At 52.2% G+C, this 18349-nt stretch overlaps 1 protein-coding gene across 3 annotated transcripts in view; it reads right to left on the bottom strand.

Moving 5' to 3' along the window:
• RGMA (repulsive guidance molecule BMP co-receptor a) overlaps positions 1–18349 on the bottom strand; it is a 45180-nt gene that overhangs the window by 19797 nt on the left and 7034 nt on the right. Inside the window, exons 1-2 of one of the 3 annotated variants that reach the window (XM_055326142.1) lie at positions 8405–10259; positions 7551–7666 (exon numbers count right to left, since the gene is read on the bottom strand). In XM_055326142.1, the coding sequence (XP_055182117.1) occupies positions 7551–7666; positions 8405–8565 (277 nt within the window). In that variant the 5' untranslated portion in view covers positions 8566–10259. Of the gene's footprint in view, positions 1–7550; positions 7667–8096; positions 8355–8404; positions 10260–18349 lie in introns of those variants that run through there. The other 2 variants (XM_055326144.1, XM_055326143.1) reach the window with 2 other exon arrangements.

Below are 18349 nucleotides of genomic sequence, written 5' to 3' on the forward strand. Positions count from 1 at the left end.
CCTTGTGGACTTTTCGGTGCTCCCCAAAGCGCCCAACAATCCCCTGTATTAAAGTCCCTTGGTGGAAATACCCCAGCCAGTTTTGCTTTCTTGCCTGGACCTTGCCGTGCCAGCCTAAGGATTTCAGACTAGACGTGGCTGATCATGGGGAGCCCCCGGAAAATTTTTCAGTAAGTGCATGGCAGGAGCAGAATCCTACTTTTAGGAGGCGGTGGCTTTCTTCCGGGTGGAAGCAGTGAGAGTACACACAGAATGGCTTAAAAGAGCAGTCACTACCCAGCCTCTGTGGAAAGGCATCCATCCACTGAAGCCCTGAGACCTCCTGTTCCCGTCCTGCACCCACTCTGGGCAGCAGGGGCACTGGGGCTCCCCTGTCATCATAAAACTCTACTGGGGGGCTTCTGAAGGAGGTAGGGAAGGCAGCACCAAGCCGGAGGGTCAGCCTGTCCCTGCAGCAGCAGGAAGAGCAGGCCACTCCCCACCTTCCTCCGTCCCCTAGCACCAAATCAAGGACAGGGCAGCCAATGGATCCGGTGCCAGTATGTGGCAAACCCTGGCCTGGGCAGGGTCCCGGAGTCTCCTTGAGTTAGGAGTTGCCCGGAAACTACCTGTTTGTGCCTGTCCTGCAGGAACTGCACTAGATCACCCTGGCATCAAAATCCAGGTGTTTGACATCAGATGCCTGTAGGAACACACCCAGGTGGGAGACTGGATATTCGGTCAGGTGCAGCCGATTCTACCTTACCTAACCTGCAAGAGGCCAGAGGTGATCATCTTTCCTAAAAAGCACTCCTGCCCTGTGCAGCCCAAGATCAATCCCAGGGAACCCACCTAGCCTGCCTCTCCCTTGAAGGCACAGGGACCTTTCTCGGAGCTTCCTCCAGGAGATGGCCTCCAGGACAAAGAGCCTGGCAAGAGAAAGTTACAGAGATGCTCTCAGCTGATCGAGGAAGGGGAGGTGGGTAGGCTGGGGAGCTGGGGGGTGAACTCACTGTCCAGTGAGGAATGAGGTGGCCGGATGCCACCCACTGAGCTGAGGGAGGAGGTGCTGCCCCCATCCTCACACCCAGCCAGGACTGCTCTGCCCTGGCCACACATGCCAAGTTGCTGCAAGAAACCCCGCCGAGTGCCAAGAAACAGGGCACACCTTGGCTTGCCAAACTGGACACCCCCCCCCCCACACTGGAGCCATGCGGAACCAAATCAGTGGCAAACAGGACATTGACAAGGCACCTGTGTTCACCTCAGGCCCCAGGCCCCTAGCAGGCCTGGCAGTCAGGTGGGTGAAGAGGGACCCATGCGGCCGAGGGCTGAGCCTGGAGCAAGATTCCATACCAAGAGCATCTTGCCTTAGGGTACAGAACTAAGCTACCCCGGATTCCACAAGGTCCACGAGGAGGGTGGTAATGGGCAAAGGCATCACTTTTCTGATATAAACGAAGCTTTCAGGTGAGCAATTTGTTCTCCGTGCTTTGAGGCATAACCCCTTTTCCTGAGTCTAGGGCTTGGTTCTAGAAATGATAATTTTCCATCCTGGCTCTGCCTCCAGCAACCCTGGGCTCATCTGCTCAGCCGCTCCAGGTCCAAGTTCATTTGAAGTGGCTTTTTCTCCCTCACCGCCATCCACAGGCCGGCCCCCTTCGCCGCCTGCCTCATGCAGTGGGAGGGCAAACGCACGCCAGCTGGGCACACGCCCGGCTGGCGCACACATGTGTGAGCCTGTGTTCATGGGACATTCCTTAGCATGGGGAGCTATAATGGGCTCCTTTCTGCAAGGACCTGGGTGCAGACGGATCACTTTAATAGGCGTCTCGGTATTCCGACTGCTTGGGTGAAATGGTGCATGAAATGAATAAATAAGCAAAACCCAAAAGACATAAATCTGACTTGGGAAAATTTGCACCATGACAGCCCTGCCGACTTGTTTTCCTGACCTATGGCTGGGTGGCATCTTCTTCTTTGAAATGCTCAGCCAGGGAGGGATAGGGAGCAGAGAGGGCTTTTGGGATGGGGGCAAACATGCTCGGTCTGCAGAAAATGTGGTCATTCTTCATTCTGTTATCTCCTATCTCTCCAAATTTTGTTCCTTGTTTTTTATTTTTTCCCCACTTTAAAGCCTTATATGCCCCATAGCACAAACTCTCATATGCCACAAAGCAAACTTAATGAGCATGTTTACTCAAATTCCGGTGTATGGGAAAGGGGGTGGTCCTGTGTTCTCCCCCTGGCTCTGTAACTACTTAGCTTTGTAACATCAGGCAACCTCTCTGACCCTCTGTCTCCTCTTCAGGGCAGTAGGAGTGATGATGTTCGTGAAGAAGGTGTGGTGATCTCATGAGGTGTTGAATTTAAAGCATTTGGCAGAGCGCCTGGTATACTGTGTCTGCTCAATAAATGAAAAGAGCTTTCAAAATTATTGTTCCCCTTCAAATGATCAGACTTCGGAGAGAACAATATAAGGTATTATGTCTCAAAGGATATGCATAATATTAGGTAGTGATGGCTGTCTACGGGAGGTGGGAATTTGAGTTATTTTCATTTACTTATTTATCCTTTTTGGGTTTTAGATTTAAAAAATGAGTATTGCTTTTATAACCAAAAGCAAGTTTAGAAAAAAGATTGGGGCAACTGGGGAAACCCCCCACCCCCTTGGTCTCCTGTCTCTTGAGAAAAAACAAAACAGAAATGCAAAAAGCCCAAGGGCCCTACAATTTCTAGATTGTGCCAGGTGTGTTCAGGGTGTGTAGCAAGGAGAACGGTATGAAGAAACAGAAAATGGGCTCTTTCCTTATAAGCAGAACTAGTGATTGAGGAGAAGACAAAAACCCAAGACCCACAAAATAATGAACCTGGGAGGAAGCAGAGGTGTCTGCAGCCAAGGGAACAGGTGTCTAGGTCATTGGAGGGATGGAACTGGACCCCCACAAATGGCTCTGAACCTAGGCTTTGATCAAGCGGGCATTCCCATTCCAAACCAGGGAGTGGCTCGAGCAAGGAAGGCCTGGAGGTGGCCCACAGGGAAGGTGTGGTGGGGTGGTGGCAGAGTTGGGGGTGGGGCAGCAGTGACTTGGAGCCTGGGCATGTGCCAGAAGCCTGGGGAAAGTGGGTGGGGGGCAGGAGTCAGAGGGTCCTCCCCTTTTGGATGCTCCAAAGAGGACTACGAGGAGGCACGGGTTCCTGAGCAGGACTTTTAGGACAATTCATTTGGGGGTGTGCACGGAGGTTGGGGGACTGAGAGGCGGGTCCCAGGGCTGGTCAACTGTTTGTAGCCAGGAGACAATGGGAACAGACAGGAAGGGGTGTAAGAAAGAAGCCCAGCCCCAAGCAGCTGGATTGAATGGACAGGCCCGCCTCATGCTCAGGGCTTCACGGTTCTGGGCAGTCCCTAACAGACTCAAACCAGGCCCCTAGTCCTGGGGCCAGGATGGGGAGAATCTAAGGTGAGCAACAACCTTGGTGTGCCCAGGACTGAGAGGGTTTCCAAGGACACTAGACTTTCCAGCTTTAAAACTAGAAAAGTTGGGGGTATGCTAGGATGAATTGGTCACCCTAGAAGAAACAGTGCTTTCAGTTTTCCGCAGGTTGAATTCGGCCAAGCAGGAAAACGGCAAAGTAGCTAACCACTCAATGAAAACATAAAGTTGGGGTTCTCTGCCCAGTTTGTGCAGGGCCTTGCATATTTCACTGAAGAGAGTTTTCGTAGGAACTGAATGACCCCCATTATATAAACTGGCCCCCACCCCATCCTCTTACCTCCAAAGGGTCCTGGGACCACCCCTCCTCTTCCCCATCTCACGGAGCATCCTCATCGGAGCCCATGGATCACCTGTCTCCACTTCTCCTTTGAGCTCTGGGGTGACTGCTAGCAATTGCTTAAACCTTACACACAGGTTTCCCTTCTTCACCCACAAGACCAGAGATCCTCTCTGCTCACGGGCTAAGGGGCAAGCCGTACATAGGACTTTATGCGCTGCCCTCCCTGGGAGCTAAGGCCCTGCCCTGCAGACCCCTTGGTGTGTCACGTGCAGACCCACATGCTAGCTGGCTCTGCTGTCACCTGGCTCTTGCAACCAGACATCACTTCATTCTCTCCCTTTAGGACACCGAGTGCCATGGGGAGGACAAAAATGTGAGCAAACCAACTGGCTTGCACATTTCTAAATACCAGCTTTTTCTCATCTCTGCAATGACCCAGATGCGCTTGGACACCACAGAGAGCCTTGGTCTCCCAGAGCCTTAGCATCTCTCCTGAGGGTTAACATTTCTCTAACAGGCGCAGTTTCAGAGTTAAAGCAAAAGAAAGGAGTGGGGGGGAAAGACAGGCAGTAATGGTCCTCCCACCTAAGCATGCATCAGAACCCCCTAGAGGGCCTCGTGGAGTAGGGACTGCAGGTCCCACCCCAGAGCATGGGCTTCAGTAGGTCTGGCCTCAGCCCAGAACGTATGTTTAGCCAGCTCCCAGGGGAGGCTGACGCGGCGGGTCCAGGGGCCACACTTTAAGAACCACTGCTAGAACATAGCATCCATATGATGTTAACGGGAGGTATGCCAACGTATCTACAACCCTTTGATGGGTTTCTCTTAGCAATCTGTTATTATTAAGTCACAATGCTTTCAAAGTTGAAGAAGTACCTATTAATTGTATTTTGAACAAGATGTTATTTGTGGAAGACTCCTCTAAGAAGTCTTTTTAGGCCTCCTCCCCAACCCCCCAAAACCAGCTAGACGTGGCCACTGGTCCATCCACATCCACTGTGGGCACAGCATCGTCCAAGCACACACCCTTGCGGTCTGGGGAACACTGCAGAGCCGTTTCCCATTCAGAGGCTGGGGATCTGCTGGCTGAGCTGGGAGGAAGGCCCCGAATGCCCATCACTGAGTCAGGAACACAGTAGGTGTGCCAGGGTGCCATATGCACTGAGTGAGTACATGTAAACACTCTCCAAAAACACAAACCCTCTCAGTCTACAGAGGTTAAGGCATCTTTCTTCACATCACCATGTCCAACTTAATTTGCACTCCTATGGGTTTACTCCTGGCAGCCACTCAAGTTAACTAGCGCTGAACAAACCTATTCTTTCACTGGGCTGCTCTAGCCAGATTCCACTTGTCTTCAGTGGGAGAGGCTGAGGCCTTGCAGGGCTCCTGGGGGTCTCCACGGCTTGCTCTGCGTTTTCTCCAACACCCACCTGGCGCTCCCCCCTCTCCATCAGCCCTGCCGCTTCTCTGCCATTGGGGTCTAAGAAGAGGACAGTCCATCTCTATGTGGCAAGAAGACAACCCATTTCATCTCTTCCTTAAGAAACTGTCTTTTGACCCTGATCTCTTGAACACGCAAGGTTTTGGAGCTCCTCCCTTTTGGAGGTATTTCGTTTGGGGAGACTGGAAGCTCAGTTTTCAGTAAGGTGGGCAATTTTGACTAAATGCAGCTGTCAAGGCCTCATACTAGAAGAAACCCGAGCCAGTTGGCATGACAGTCCGGCGGCTATCCATTCCCTCTGCCAGGTTTTAGTTACCAGCCTTGAAGCCAAAAAACGAAATGGGCTTCTAGGAAACAAAAGTGATGGAATTCGCCCTGTGAATTATATAACCCACCAGCTTTCCTGGGACAGCGGGGGGAATACTTTAAAATAAAGTTCTTCAGATGGAGACATGAAATGAGCAACAAAGAAAACACCACCACCCCAGGGGCTGGCAGCCGCCCCTCTGCCAGCCCTCCTTTTCCTCTCCCCAATTCAAGAAGTTAACAAGTGCTGCCCCTTTAAGAGCGGGAAGGTGTTGTTTTAAGGGCCTCTAAGCCCCCCTTCTCAATTTCAGCTCTGAGCTGAGATCACATCCCCCAAGGCAGCCAAGGGACAAAAGCTATTTATCAACCCATCTGATAAAACTTCCAATGGGCCGGATCTTTATCTAGACCGAACCGAGATGCACACGCAGAGCAAAGTCCTGCTTCTCCAAAAGGTGGATTTCCTTTTAAGGAAGGCTGTCTTTTACATTTTCATTTTATTTTTTCGAGTTTTGGGAAGAGAATCAAATCAGCCTTTCGGGCGGACCGTTCGTTCTGTAGATGAGGAAACCGCCTTTTAAAAGGTGTGTGTGTGGTGGGAGGCGTAGGCCACCCTGCCGCGGGGCTCACCGCTGAGAGGTGTTCACATTACAGGCCGGGGGCGCGCGGGGCGCGCGGGGCTCCGAGGGCTCGGTGGGTCGCTGACACCCCCGGCTTGTCCTCGGCCGGGGCCTCCCCGAAGGAATCCAGAGCCGGGAGCAGGTTGCGGCTCTCCGGGACGCCCCGAGGGCGCGCAGCTGCCGAGGGAGCGGGGCTGGGGCGAGAAGGGAAACTGATCCCCGGCCGCCCGCCGCTGCCGGCACGGTCCGCGCGCCCGCAGCCCCAGCTCGCAGCCAGGCCCAGCCCCGGGCTGCCCGGTTCCGCCAGTTCCTGAAACCCAGTTGGCTGCGAAGCAAAACAAAACAACCCCCTCCGGGTCGGCCCGAGCTCCTTTCTGGCCGAGAGCTGGCGTGCGCGGGGCCGCGGATTCGCGTCCCGCCGCCGCGCAGCCCGGGGAGCTCGCGCTTCTGCAGAGGCACCTCGGCGCCCCGCAGCACACGGGGCCGGCCCGGGTCCCGCCTCGCAACGGGACCATTCGGCCCGCGACACTGGGTTTATTTGAGCTCGTAGCAGGAGTAAAATGGGTATAAAGGGTTTAACTGGCCTTTCCAGGCTGTGAGTAGCATATGGTCAAAATAAAATAAAGTTTTATGAAACATTATAAAGAAAACAGACCGGGGATTTAAGTTTCGTGCCTTCCCCTCCCCCCGAAAGGGAGGGGGGGAAAGTAAAGAAACTGGAGCGTTTGGGAAGGAACAAATGCTTCTCTGTGGAGCTGGTTTCCCTTCCCCCAACAAAAACAAGAGGTCCGGGCTCGGAGGAATTTGAAAGCAGCGATCTGCCAAAAACATTGTGAAAAACTATGGGGGATTCATTGGAAACAGATGGCTTTTTCAGCTTTAATTCTGAAATTCTCTCCCTTTCTGACACAATAAAAACAAACAGGGGGCGACGCGGAATGTTATCAAACAGGCACCCGAGCTCGCGTGAGCCGCGTGCGTGGGCTTCCCCGCGGGGGCGGGGGCGGGGGGCGGCGCCACCCCCGGGCACCCGCAGGTCCGCACGCCCCTGGGCGAGTAGCCCGGGAAAGTGCCCCCCGCCGCGAGTCCCCCTTCCCTCGGGGCCCCTAAGGGGCGCGTCCCCAGGACCCCCCTTCCTGGGAAGGAGGGAGGCGCGCCCGGCCCCTGCGACGCCCCCCGCCCCCCGCCTCGGCTCCTTCCCGGAGCCGCCCGGGCGGGGGCCTTCCCCTCGCCCCCCGCCCCCCGCCCCCCACCCCGGGTCCCCGCGGGCATCCCTCGCGCCGTCCGCGGGGCGCGGGAGAAACAAAGACCGGTGGGCGTGGGCGTGGGCGGCGGGGGCCGGGGCCGGGGCCGGGGCCCGGGCGGACTCCAGGTGGACGCGCGCGGCGCCGGGGGCTGCGGCCGGGCCGCGGGCAGCGCCTTACCTGCCGGGAGGCTGCAGAGAAGGAAGGCGAGGGTCGGCCAGAATCCCAGGGCTGAACGTCCTGCCCCTCTCCCCATACCCATCCATCCAGCTCGGCCTGTGACCACTAGCCTCTCCCTGGAAGAAGAGTTTAGAAGAAAAGAAGAGGAAAATAAATCACGCTGCGGAGGAAGGGCAGCCTCGCTCCGCCGGCGGGAGCAGCGAGCCGGGAGGCTCGGTCCCCCTCGGCCGCGGGCGCCCGGCGCGCCCCCCCTCCCCGCGCCCCTCCCCGCGCGCCCCTCCCTCCCGGGGCCCCTCCAATGTCTGCGCGGCCCGCCCCCTCGCACTCGGGTTTCAGCGCGGCCCGCGGGGGGTGGGGGGGCCCAGCTGGGCGGGGACCGAGGCGGCGGGGTTCCGACGCGGGCCTCGGGGGACTCGGGAGCACGGGCCTGGGGAGGGGCGCAGGGCGCGCCCCGGCTCCCCGGTCCCCGCGGCGGCCCAGGCGGAGGGGGCCCAGCGCCCCGCCACCCCCCCCCCGGACGGCCTGCAGAGGCCCCCAGAATCCAACCTGTAAACATCCAACCCGAGTAGAAACTGCGCTCGGAGACCGGCCCCGGGACCCCTTTCCACACCGACTGCCGTCCCGAAGCCGCCACCCCCGCCCCCGGGTTCACTTCCCTGGCTCAGACGTGTCCCCAGGCAGGAGGCTGGAAAAGCCACTTCGGAGATGCCCGGGGGTGTCGGGGTGGCCCGCTGGATCGCAGCAGCCACGGCACCTCGCGGCTGCCTCCCCCGACACCCCAGGCCACCCACCCCGCCTGGGCTCCGAGCCTCCCGCACCCCCTTCAAGCGCCTCGCTGCTTCCCCAGTACTTGCCCGGGCTGCACTCCCGAGTTGGCGGCCTGTGAGCCTGACGGAGGCGGCAGGACGGCTGCCACCCCGGAGGAGGTGTGGACGCAGCGGTCTCTTCGGTGCGCCGGGGCCGGCCTCCTGGGGCTGCCACGGTAGGGCCACCAAGGCCGCTCTTGGGAGGGCATCAGGGTGGTGACTTCCCCTACCTTGGTCGCTTATTTTTCCAGGAGAAAAATGTCTCCTCCCCAAGGTTGCCTAGGACCTGGGGCTCTTCTGCCGCTGTTGGGATATTTAAGAGACTGGCAACTTTCCCCAAGAAACATCTTTTGGATGGAACACAAATAGGCCAGAGCAAGTGTTTTGAGTCGAACCAATTCCTCCCTCGGCCCCCCCTCACCTCTCCTCCAAGCCGACTCATCTGGTTCTTTGGAAAAAAAACCTGAATTTTTATCCAATTTTGATGTTTCTCTTAAGCACTATCGCAGTCCTCACTTGCCGAAAGGCCACACAGGCTGCGAGGCTGTGCCTGCACTCAGGACTCTGCCTGCCAGGAGGGAGTGTTGCTCTGGAGGAGCAAGCCTTGGGCAAGGGGAAGCAAGCCCCAGTTCCCGTGAATTCACAACCCAGGCACTCGTACTTCTCAATCTGGCTTCTGCAAAAAAACAGGTGAGAAAGGGAGCTCACTGTTTCAGCCAGCTGTGCCATGGGGCAAAAGGAAGCTGTTGTTTCCTTGGGGCAAGATGCCACGAAGGCAACTGCTCACCTGTAAAGTTGCACCCCCACATCTCCCCCAAAGAGTTAGGTCTGGGTGCAATGGGCTGTAATTATCATTCCCCCAAACTGGGGTTCATTTTAAGCCCCGATTTGCAACATGCTAGCCCAGGGCTCTACTGGTATTTCTCTGGAGCGTGGCCCCATCCTTGGGCCAGACCTAGTGGTTTATTCTCCGGAACAGCCCTGGCCCGCTGAGGCAGGCACGGAGCCAGTCTGCACAGTGGTACCTTTGAGGTCCATCCATCAATTCACACCATTTGCTGGACTGTGCCCTTCATAGTTAGTTCTGAAGCTTCTCGCTAATGAGAGAGAGGGGATTCATCAGGATCCTCAGCAGCCCCAACAATGAATCAACCACAGACACTGCTGTGGCATCTCCAGTGGGGAATGCGGCCCAGTGGGGAAGCCATGGAGGCTTCTGAAGACCTGAAAGCAGGCCTTTGCCATGCAGTCCTTGCAGGAGGTGGACCTCTGGAAGCAGGACTTGGAGCCTCTGTACCTCAATTTCTTCATCTGGAAGGGCAGACTGATAATATTGTCACTCCAAGACTGCAACAGTACAATTTGGGAGGGGCATTGACTGGGCCATGGGAATTCCCCCAGAGTTCCTGCTACAGGATTGGGTGCCATTTTGTGAGGAGATCCAATTCTTAGGACATAAGCAAATGATTTAAGAAAGGGACGCAGAAGGCTTTTTTTTTTTTTTTCCAACGAGGAGAGATGTGTGAGGCTGAATTTGGACACCATAAAAGTGGAGATTTGGCCTTTCTGTAGTTTAGACTATCAAGAGAAATCCAGCCTCCGCAAAAAAGCAGTATGGGGTTGTGTTGGCCTTGAGCAATCCGTCTATATGGGCCAAACCAACCAGCTTATTCCAACTCCACAGGTCTTTGCAATAAGAAATATTGGAACACTGGGCTATGGAACTCAGCAGTCCATTCACCAAAGAAACTCACTTAACTCAAGGTGTAGCTGACTTCATATAAACAGTTCGCGTTATAGAGGATGACCCTTATGGGTTCTCCTCCAGGCTGTACTCTGAGCCTCAGGTTAGAGATCTTCCCTGGCATGGCTCCTGCTCCCTTTCCCCCAACCCTGGCTGTTGGGCCCAGCACTGAACCTTGGTCCCCTACCCCTACCCCCTGACCCTCCCCCTTTAGGCAATGGGGCTGTGTGGTAGAGGGGCAGGGGGTTTCCGAAAGGCGAGGTTCTACATAAGGCTGAAGTCCTCCCAGGGGGTGAGGGGTGTCAGAGACTCTAGCTTTCCTTGCCTCTGGGTACAAACAGGGTGCTCCCAAATCCAGGGCCTGAGTCATCAGTCAATAAATGTATAATCAGGACTATTGCATGGTAGTCTCTGGGAGGACGAAAGACCTAAATAAGACAGCTCCTAGCTTTGAACTGCCGGTAGAAGCAGAGATTAGAGGAAGGTCAGGGAAGGCTTTTCCGAAAAGGTGGGGTGTCTCTTGAGGATTATTGAAGGATGCATTTTTCAGTAAGAGTGACTGTAATAATGGCAAATATTACAATGTGCTCTCACATTATGTCAAGTGCTAGCTAAATATGTTTTTAGACAACTTGAAGCTAAGGTAGGTTCTACGATCATCCCCATTTTACAGATGCAAAACTGAGGCTGAGTAAAGTTAAGGATTCACCCAATGAGTGGCTGACAAGCCTGGAGCTGAGCACACCAAGCACATGCCTGATGTGCAGTATGGGGCCACTCATTCCTTTGATGCAAGTCTGCACTGGGCTTTAAGTCAAGGCTAGACAGGTGACCATGGCTTTCAATAAAGCAGAACACAGACTCTGACAGTGGAGACATCAGAACATAGGTGCCAGGGGCCTTCAGCCCAGACTCCCCATAGCAGGGGGAGTGTTCCCAGTGTGGAAGAGTTGGGGGGGGGGATGAGAGCCAGGGGAGGAGGAGCAGGGCAAGGATTCCAGGCAGAAGGCACAGTGAGTATAACACATCCCAAGGTGTGGCCTGCCTGTGGAGCTGGGAAAGCAGGAGGGTGGCTGTTGGAGATCAGGCCACAGGAAGACAGAGCAGGAGTTTGGGAAAGTGCGTGGAGGGCCAGCAGTGCTCTGCTAGGGTGTCCATTCTTAGCACCTGGGAGCCCAACCAGAGATCTCAAGAACAGGAGGGATTTAGTCTTTGGGGACATCATTCTGAGGAAGTTTAGCAGGAATACTGCCCAGGACCCATTCCGGAGTGGCCGAATCTGAATCCCTGGGTAGGGCCTGGGCATCAGCATTTTTCATTAGCTCTCCCAGGTGACTAACAGGTAGGGATTTGCTAGGTTTAGAAGTCCTGCCACGCTTCATCAATCCTGGGTACATGTGAAGACTCAGGTTGAGTCTGTCAGTTTATCCTCTTGGACTTAAAAGTCAAGGTGAGACAGATAACTTAATAAGCACTTCCGATAAAGCCGTGACTGGTGCATGACCCAAGTGGACCAATCAGAGTCTGTCCTGAGACTTGCAGGGTGCGGGGGGTGGGGTGGGGTGGGGGGGCTGGCCTGGTCTCTGGTTCCTGCATAGGATAGGTCTGCAGGTAGCAACCTGAGGGAGAGTGTTGGCACCTGGAAGCTGTGTTGGTAGGGTCATACTGGTTTTACTAAAATTGCATTTTATCTGGTGAGCTTTTTCTGGGACTGGTGGAGATTTTCAGGGCTCCCTGCACCTCCTCTGAGCTCTGTGAGTACCCATTCCAGCTGTGGGAGCCAGCATAGTTCCTTATTCTGTTGAAACTGGCTTGATTTAGGATTCTCTCACATGTGTGCCCAGACTCCTGACAAGGAGGGAGCTAACGGTCCAACACTGGTCCCAAGAAATACTTTTACCAACCTCACGAGTACAGGGGTATGTTGCCAACAGCTCCTAATCCATCAGTCATTTACTGGTAAAATTGCTTGCACTTACTCTCATCTCCTTAACCCCCAAATTTTTGCCTATATACCATGTTTTGAGGAACTTACTTGCTTCAATTTGCAACTGAGGGTGGGACCCAATCCTCTTTAATCGAAATAAAACTTAGTTTCAAATTCCTCTTTCAAACTTCAAGGGCTCCCGTGGGTCTGGCTGTCTCAGATTTGATGAACCAGGCCTTGTTCACTCTCTCCATAACTGTGTTGAGAAGCCGGAGCAGGTGTATTGCATTAGGAATATGCAGATTATGACCTGTGCGATGAGGGGGCACAAGCCCCCCACAAGGGGTCAGCAGGGGGTTCCCTCAGCATCCAAGCTCCTACTTTGGGCAAGCGAGACCCACAGGGTGGTTTTGACTGAAGGAGCAGTTTCGATAACCCACATAAGGGAACTGGAGTCACAAGCCTTATTACTTACAGATCTCAGAAAGAGTGGGGTTGGGGGGGGGCATGAGGTGAGCTAGGTGAGGGGCAGCCCTCCATCCCAGGATCCCAGGTCAAGAAAGAGCAGGAGACAAAGAGTGGGGTAGCAAGCACCTACTACTTGTAAGGCAGTGGGGGTGGAGGTCACTAACTTTTCTTGGGCTTAACTCTAAGGGTTAATTCAAAAGGTATCCTGGGAAAAGAAAAGCAGGAGCTACTGGAGAGAATGAACCCTAAACCTGAGTCCTGATCTAAAAGTCCAGGCACTGGGTGCCAGCAGGGTTCTCACACTGTAAAATGCACAGGCAGCAACTTGGAAAAACTAAAGTTGTTTTTCTCATCATACTAACTTTAAAAAATATATATTTTATTTGAGAGAGAGAGAGAAAGCATGAGCAGAGGGGAGGGGAGGGGCAGAGGGAGAAGGAGAACACTCCCCGCTGAGCAGGGAGCCAATGCAGGAGCCCCATCCAAGGACCCTGAGCTCATGACCTGAACTGAAGGCAGATGCTCAACCACCTGAGCCACCCAGGCGCCCCCTTCATCATAGTAACTTGCAAGGTTTTATAGACTTTGACCATATCATCTTTTTGGCTTCATCTTTCCACTCTAAAGAACAAAGCATATGGTTTCACTCATATGTGGAATGTAAGAAATAATGAAAGGGACCATAAGGGAAGGGGGGAAGCTGGGTGGGGAAAAATTAGAGAGGGAGACAAACCATGAGAGACTCCTAACTCTGGGAAAAAACCAAAGGGTTGCAGAAGGGGAGGGGGGTCAGGGGATGGGGGTAACTGCATGACGGGCACTAAGTAGGGCATGTGATGGGATAAGCACTGGGTGTTCTATGTGTCAGCAAACTGAATTTAAACAAAATAATAATAATAAAAAGAACAAAGCAGTCCAGCATCCCAGGAAAAGTCTTGTACCTGGCTGATTACTTTACTTACCCTTCTATGGTACCAAGGTGTTATTTTCCTAGGGGCAAGTCATAACACCGCCAGGTTTGGGTGGATCCCAGGGAGAATCCTATTTTTGGCTTAGCTTCCAGTGCAGTTTCTGAAGGCTTTTTAGCACTTTCCGAACACTTGGTTGTGTGTGCACGGCCGTTAGCAAACAAACACTTTGCAAAGACCCCAAGATCCTGTCCCGGGCTGTAAACACGCTGGACAGAGTCCATTCTGTTACTGGTTGCTCGATGTTCTCCGAAATGCACTGACGGAGACTTGTCCCCGCTAAAGCTTCAGTGTGCCCTTCCTTGCTAACTCATCAGCTTATCCTGCCAGTTATCCACCATTGGTCTGCCATCTGTCTCCAGACCCTTCATTTCAACCGCAGGCCTGGAAGCATCTGAGCATTCTCTCCTTCAGATGATCTACGGGCGTTTAAACTAAGTCTGGGAGTACCAGTGATCCTTGGGGATCCCCACTGTTTATAATTCTTCATCCAGAAAAGTACCTGTTTATGCTATCTTTTGTTTCCTGTCTCCAAGGACAGTTCCAATCCATGGCGATTTACCCCGCACATTCTAGAGCGACTAACTGTTGCAAATGAACCTTGGGGTGGAACTTTGTCAGGAGGAATTTTGAAAGTCTAAACATAATTCAGCCCTGGGTTTCTCCCTCGTCTCCAGGCCTGTTTCTCCCTCCTCAAAGAATGCTAATAGACTTCTCTGGTTTCATGTTTTCTTTTCAGAAAGTGTGTTGTGCTATGTCCAGTTAATTGGGACTTCAGAATGTGCTTGATGATATTACTTTTTAGTATCTATTCCACAGAGGGGCTGTGAAGAGTAACCCTTCCTAGATGGCTGGGCTCCCTTTGTGGGCAGAGGATCCCAGGGTGTACACCCTTGGGTGCAGGCCCGGTGTGGAAGGCCAGTGCACATTCTGGCCACCAGGACATGGCTGCCATCTCTAATTACCCCTGCTCCCTTCCCTCCAGATGGCTGGGGGTAGGGGGCTGTAGAGTTTTCTTGACCTGTTTGTTTCCATGAGATTGAGGGAGAGGGCCTCTCCCTGCTTCTCTTCTTCCAGAGCATTTATGAGTCTTGTCCTTAGTGTGGCACAAAGAACCCCTTCCCTGTAGATTTCAGAAAGCCTTAACATGCTCCTCTTTTGGCCTATGTTGTTCTCTTAGCTCTTGCCAAAGGTTTCCTTTGTCTCTGTGTACACCCTATTCCGTGAGGGATGCTTATTCTTAGTAATTGAAACGTGAGATTTTATTCCAATATTTTAATGATGTTTTGAAACACAGATTTCCCTGGCATTACTATAGCTCTCTGTAGAAACTGAAGAACTATCTCACTTTTTCTTTGAATTCTTTCATATGGATTTAAGACACATTAGCTGATTTTATTTACTCTTGACATGGCTTTAAATGTATGTGATCAGATCAGTCCATTGTTTTGCCCCACAGAAGACAGATTTCTTTCCATTTATTTACTGCATTTCTGTTTTACTCATTCAACGAGCACTCACTGAGTTCTGGAGCACTCAGCTCCAGAGGTTTTGGGGGTTTGGGGGGTTCTCAGATGAGTAGCAGACAGTCCTCCCCCCCTCCACCACCCGCCACCTCCTGGCAGCTCAGGGGAGCAGTCAGATGTCTGCTGTAGATTGAGACTCAATGTAGATTGAGTCTATTGTCTCAATAGAGACAAATGACTTCCACACCACATGCTCAGTACTCTGAGATGCGTGGTTATGTGGTGTCTCGGGAACCCTACATTTACTCTCCATCGTTGTTACTGTAAATCAACCTGGAACTCTACAAAATTGATGAGTGTCTCAGAGTTGGGGTGCAGTGGGGAGTCTCTGTAACTTCTTTGACAAATGGGACCACTGACGGTGAAGACTGGTGACAACTACATTCTGTCAACCTCACACTGTCTGGAACACCTTCCATCAAAATTTCACCTGTCGGGATACTACATCAGACTGCTGCCTGGGTTAGCATTCCTGCTCATGAGTCCAGACGGCTGTTGACTCTCAGAGCCTGGTGAACTGGCTGGGCTTGGGACATCGGTATGAAGTACCCCCCACAGAACCTCTAGGAAACACACCCCTGATGGTGGGCATGGAAACATTCACTGTGCTGGGAAGATATAAAAGGGTTTGTTTGTTTTTTTAAAGGAAATGCCAGAGTAACAATTTTCTGCACTTTCCATGTCCTTCGGTCCAGCATCAAATTTATTTCTTAAAAATGGAAAGAGTAATAGATGCACATGTTAAAAAAAGTCAACTTCTCATCAAGTGAAATTAGGTGACTCTCCCTGGAGGTAATAACTATTAAGAGTTTCATGTGCATCTCCCTAGACATTTCCATGGGCACATAGTCACATATAAAAAAGCAATCAATCTACCTCCGTAGCTGTCATTTCACCCAAAATGATTAGCAACCTCCCAGTAGGCATTTCCTATTTTACTTTTCCTCTCTGTTAAATATTCCTGTGAACTCTTCCATCATGGTGGGAGCTAAGCAGTCAGAGAATTGAGCGCACAAAGGGGATTTACAGATGTACGGACAGATTTCATCCTTTCCTCTTCCTGGATTTCCATTCCTCTTGAAAGATGCTTATTCCATCCTCTCTCATTTGGAAGTCAGACCACTTATGTTCACCCCCACTTACACCACAGAAGGTCAGTAAGCCGCCAGAGGTCACCTGGACGGCTTGGTGGCAGAGTGGGGTACGGGTGACTCCTGGCGGTCACGCCACCTCTGATGAGCTCACCAACTCCTTCCCAGGCACAGAGATGTCAGGTCTTCCCTCTGCCTCTACTAATCCTGTGGTCATCCTCTTGCTCAGACTCCCTTGGTGATCCCTGCCTACCGAGGCTGGGCTGGAGCCCTCCTTCCTGCTTACCTGCTAACAGTTTCTGGGGTCGCATTTCCATGGTGTTTGGATCTGAGCACCCCCTCCCACCTTGTCTCACCTCCCTTCTTGACTTCTGAGTTTCTCAGTAAACTCTTGAGGCAGCCTACATTTTTTCTTTTGAGGCTTCTCGCTTCTCTCCCTCTGGGGATTACAGACTAGTGTATAGTTGGAAGTTTCATATATTAAAGTGTCCCCTCACTTTTCTTGTGAGCCTCATGACTGTGACTCTGGAGCATACTTACCACCTGGTCTACAACTCACAAATTCTTCTGCCTACAAAGCCAGTATGAAAATGATAGCATCTGTGCATTGCTTAATTGTCAGTGTGGAGACTGAGACTTCTGAGACATTGCGGTGGATCTGGAGAAAGCAAGCGGCCCAGGCTTTGGGGCGGCTTCACCTCTGCATGCTCTGTCCTGTCTCTGGACCCTCAGCTCTGCACGCGGCAGAATCATGGCCCAGCTGCCCCTGGGGTCCCGGGAACCCCTGTTGGCTCTGTCACTAACTGGCTTTGCCCACACCTGACTCCAAGGAGCCATTCTGAGGCCTCATCTGGAACATTTCTGGGTTTTCCAGGTAAAAATGTGGCCGAGCTAGTAGGAAATATTAATTGAAGAGTGACATTTTTATGTTTTAGTGTCACCATGAAATTCTTCAGCAAGGATCCTCAGCAGTACCACTGTACACCTGAAACCATGGCTTAAAAACATTTAGTAATCTTTCTTTCTTTCTTTCTTTCTTTCTTTCTTTCTTTCTTTCTTTCTTTCTTCTTTCTTCTTCATTTATTTTATTTGAGAGAAAGAGAGAGAGTGGGGGGAAGGGCAGAGGGAGAGAATCCCAAGCAGACTCCCTGCTGAGTGCAGAGACGTACATGGGACTCAGTCCCACGACCCCGAGAATATGACCTGGGCTGAAACCAAGAGCTGGATGCTTAATCAACTGAGCCACCCAGGGGCCCCAGTACCTTCTTGTTTTAAAGAAACTTTTGGGTACCCATACCAAGACACACCAGGTTCCTGTAATGGAGAACAGACCACCCAGTGTTTACTTCTCCCCATTCCAGTAAGTACTGGGGAGAAGAACCAGCTTGGAACCATTTATCCACCAAATGGCAACTGTTTGAACTGACAGTGAGTCTGTCTCTCTCAACCAGCAGAAGGCTGGAGGATTTGGATTAATGAACAATTTGGTGCCAAGCACAAATACCATAGACATTTAGCAATAGAAACAGATAACCAAGTTATTCATCAAATTCAAAACTGTTTAGAATGGCTAATGCAAAGCTGAAATAAAGAGGATCGCTGGCTGATGGGAGGTGGGGAAAAATGCCAATGCAGAAACATGAACAAATGTGTCGCTTTATGGGACATCCACACACACACCCCCCCCCGCATTGTTTTCTCTTTTAAATCTGTCAGAGGCTTCACTTGGACACGAGAGAGTCAACACAGCATGCCGGCTAAGAACACGCAGTCTGAACACCGGCTCTCCTTAAATCTCAGTTATCTCGTCTGTAAAGTGGTGTTATGCTTTAGCTCCCTCCAAGTATTACTAGGAGGATTAGATGAGTTATTATATGCCCACACTTTTGAGAACACATACTTGGCATAGAGTGAGTGCTGGTAAGTAGCTGACAATATTAGTTTTACACCATAGGCAAGAATTGGTGTTTGGATTAGAACATAGTGTCTACTGTGCACCAGATTCTGCTGGAGCCTTTGTCTGTGTGGGCACAGAGGGGAAATCTGCAGAATTCTCCAGGGACTCCCGGATACCCCTGACTCCTGCGTGGGTTCTAAGTGCATTACCAGAGACACTCAGGTTCTCTTGAGTGGCCACTATGCGGCAGACTCCCATATAACTGTTGAGTTGTCTCAATTGTGTCATGGGAACAGCTGTCTTCATTTCATAAAGGAGGATATTGAAACTCTGGGAGATTAAGTGACTTGTTCAAGGTCACTAAAAAAAACA

This window comes from Nyctereutes procyonoides, unplaced genomic scaffold (assembly GCF_905146905.1).
Source record: "Nyctereutes procyonoides isolate TBG_1078 unplaced genomic scaffold, NYPRO_anot_genome, whole genome shotgun sequence".
In the NCBI taxonomy this organism is placed as follows: Eukaryota; Metazoa; Chordata; class Mammalia; order Carnivora; family Canidae; genus Nyctereutes; species Nyctereutes procyonoides.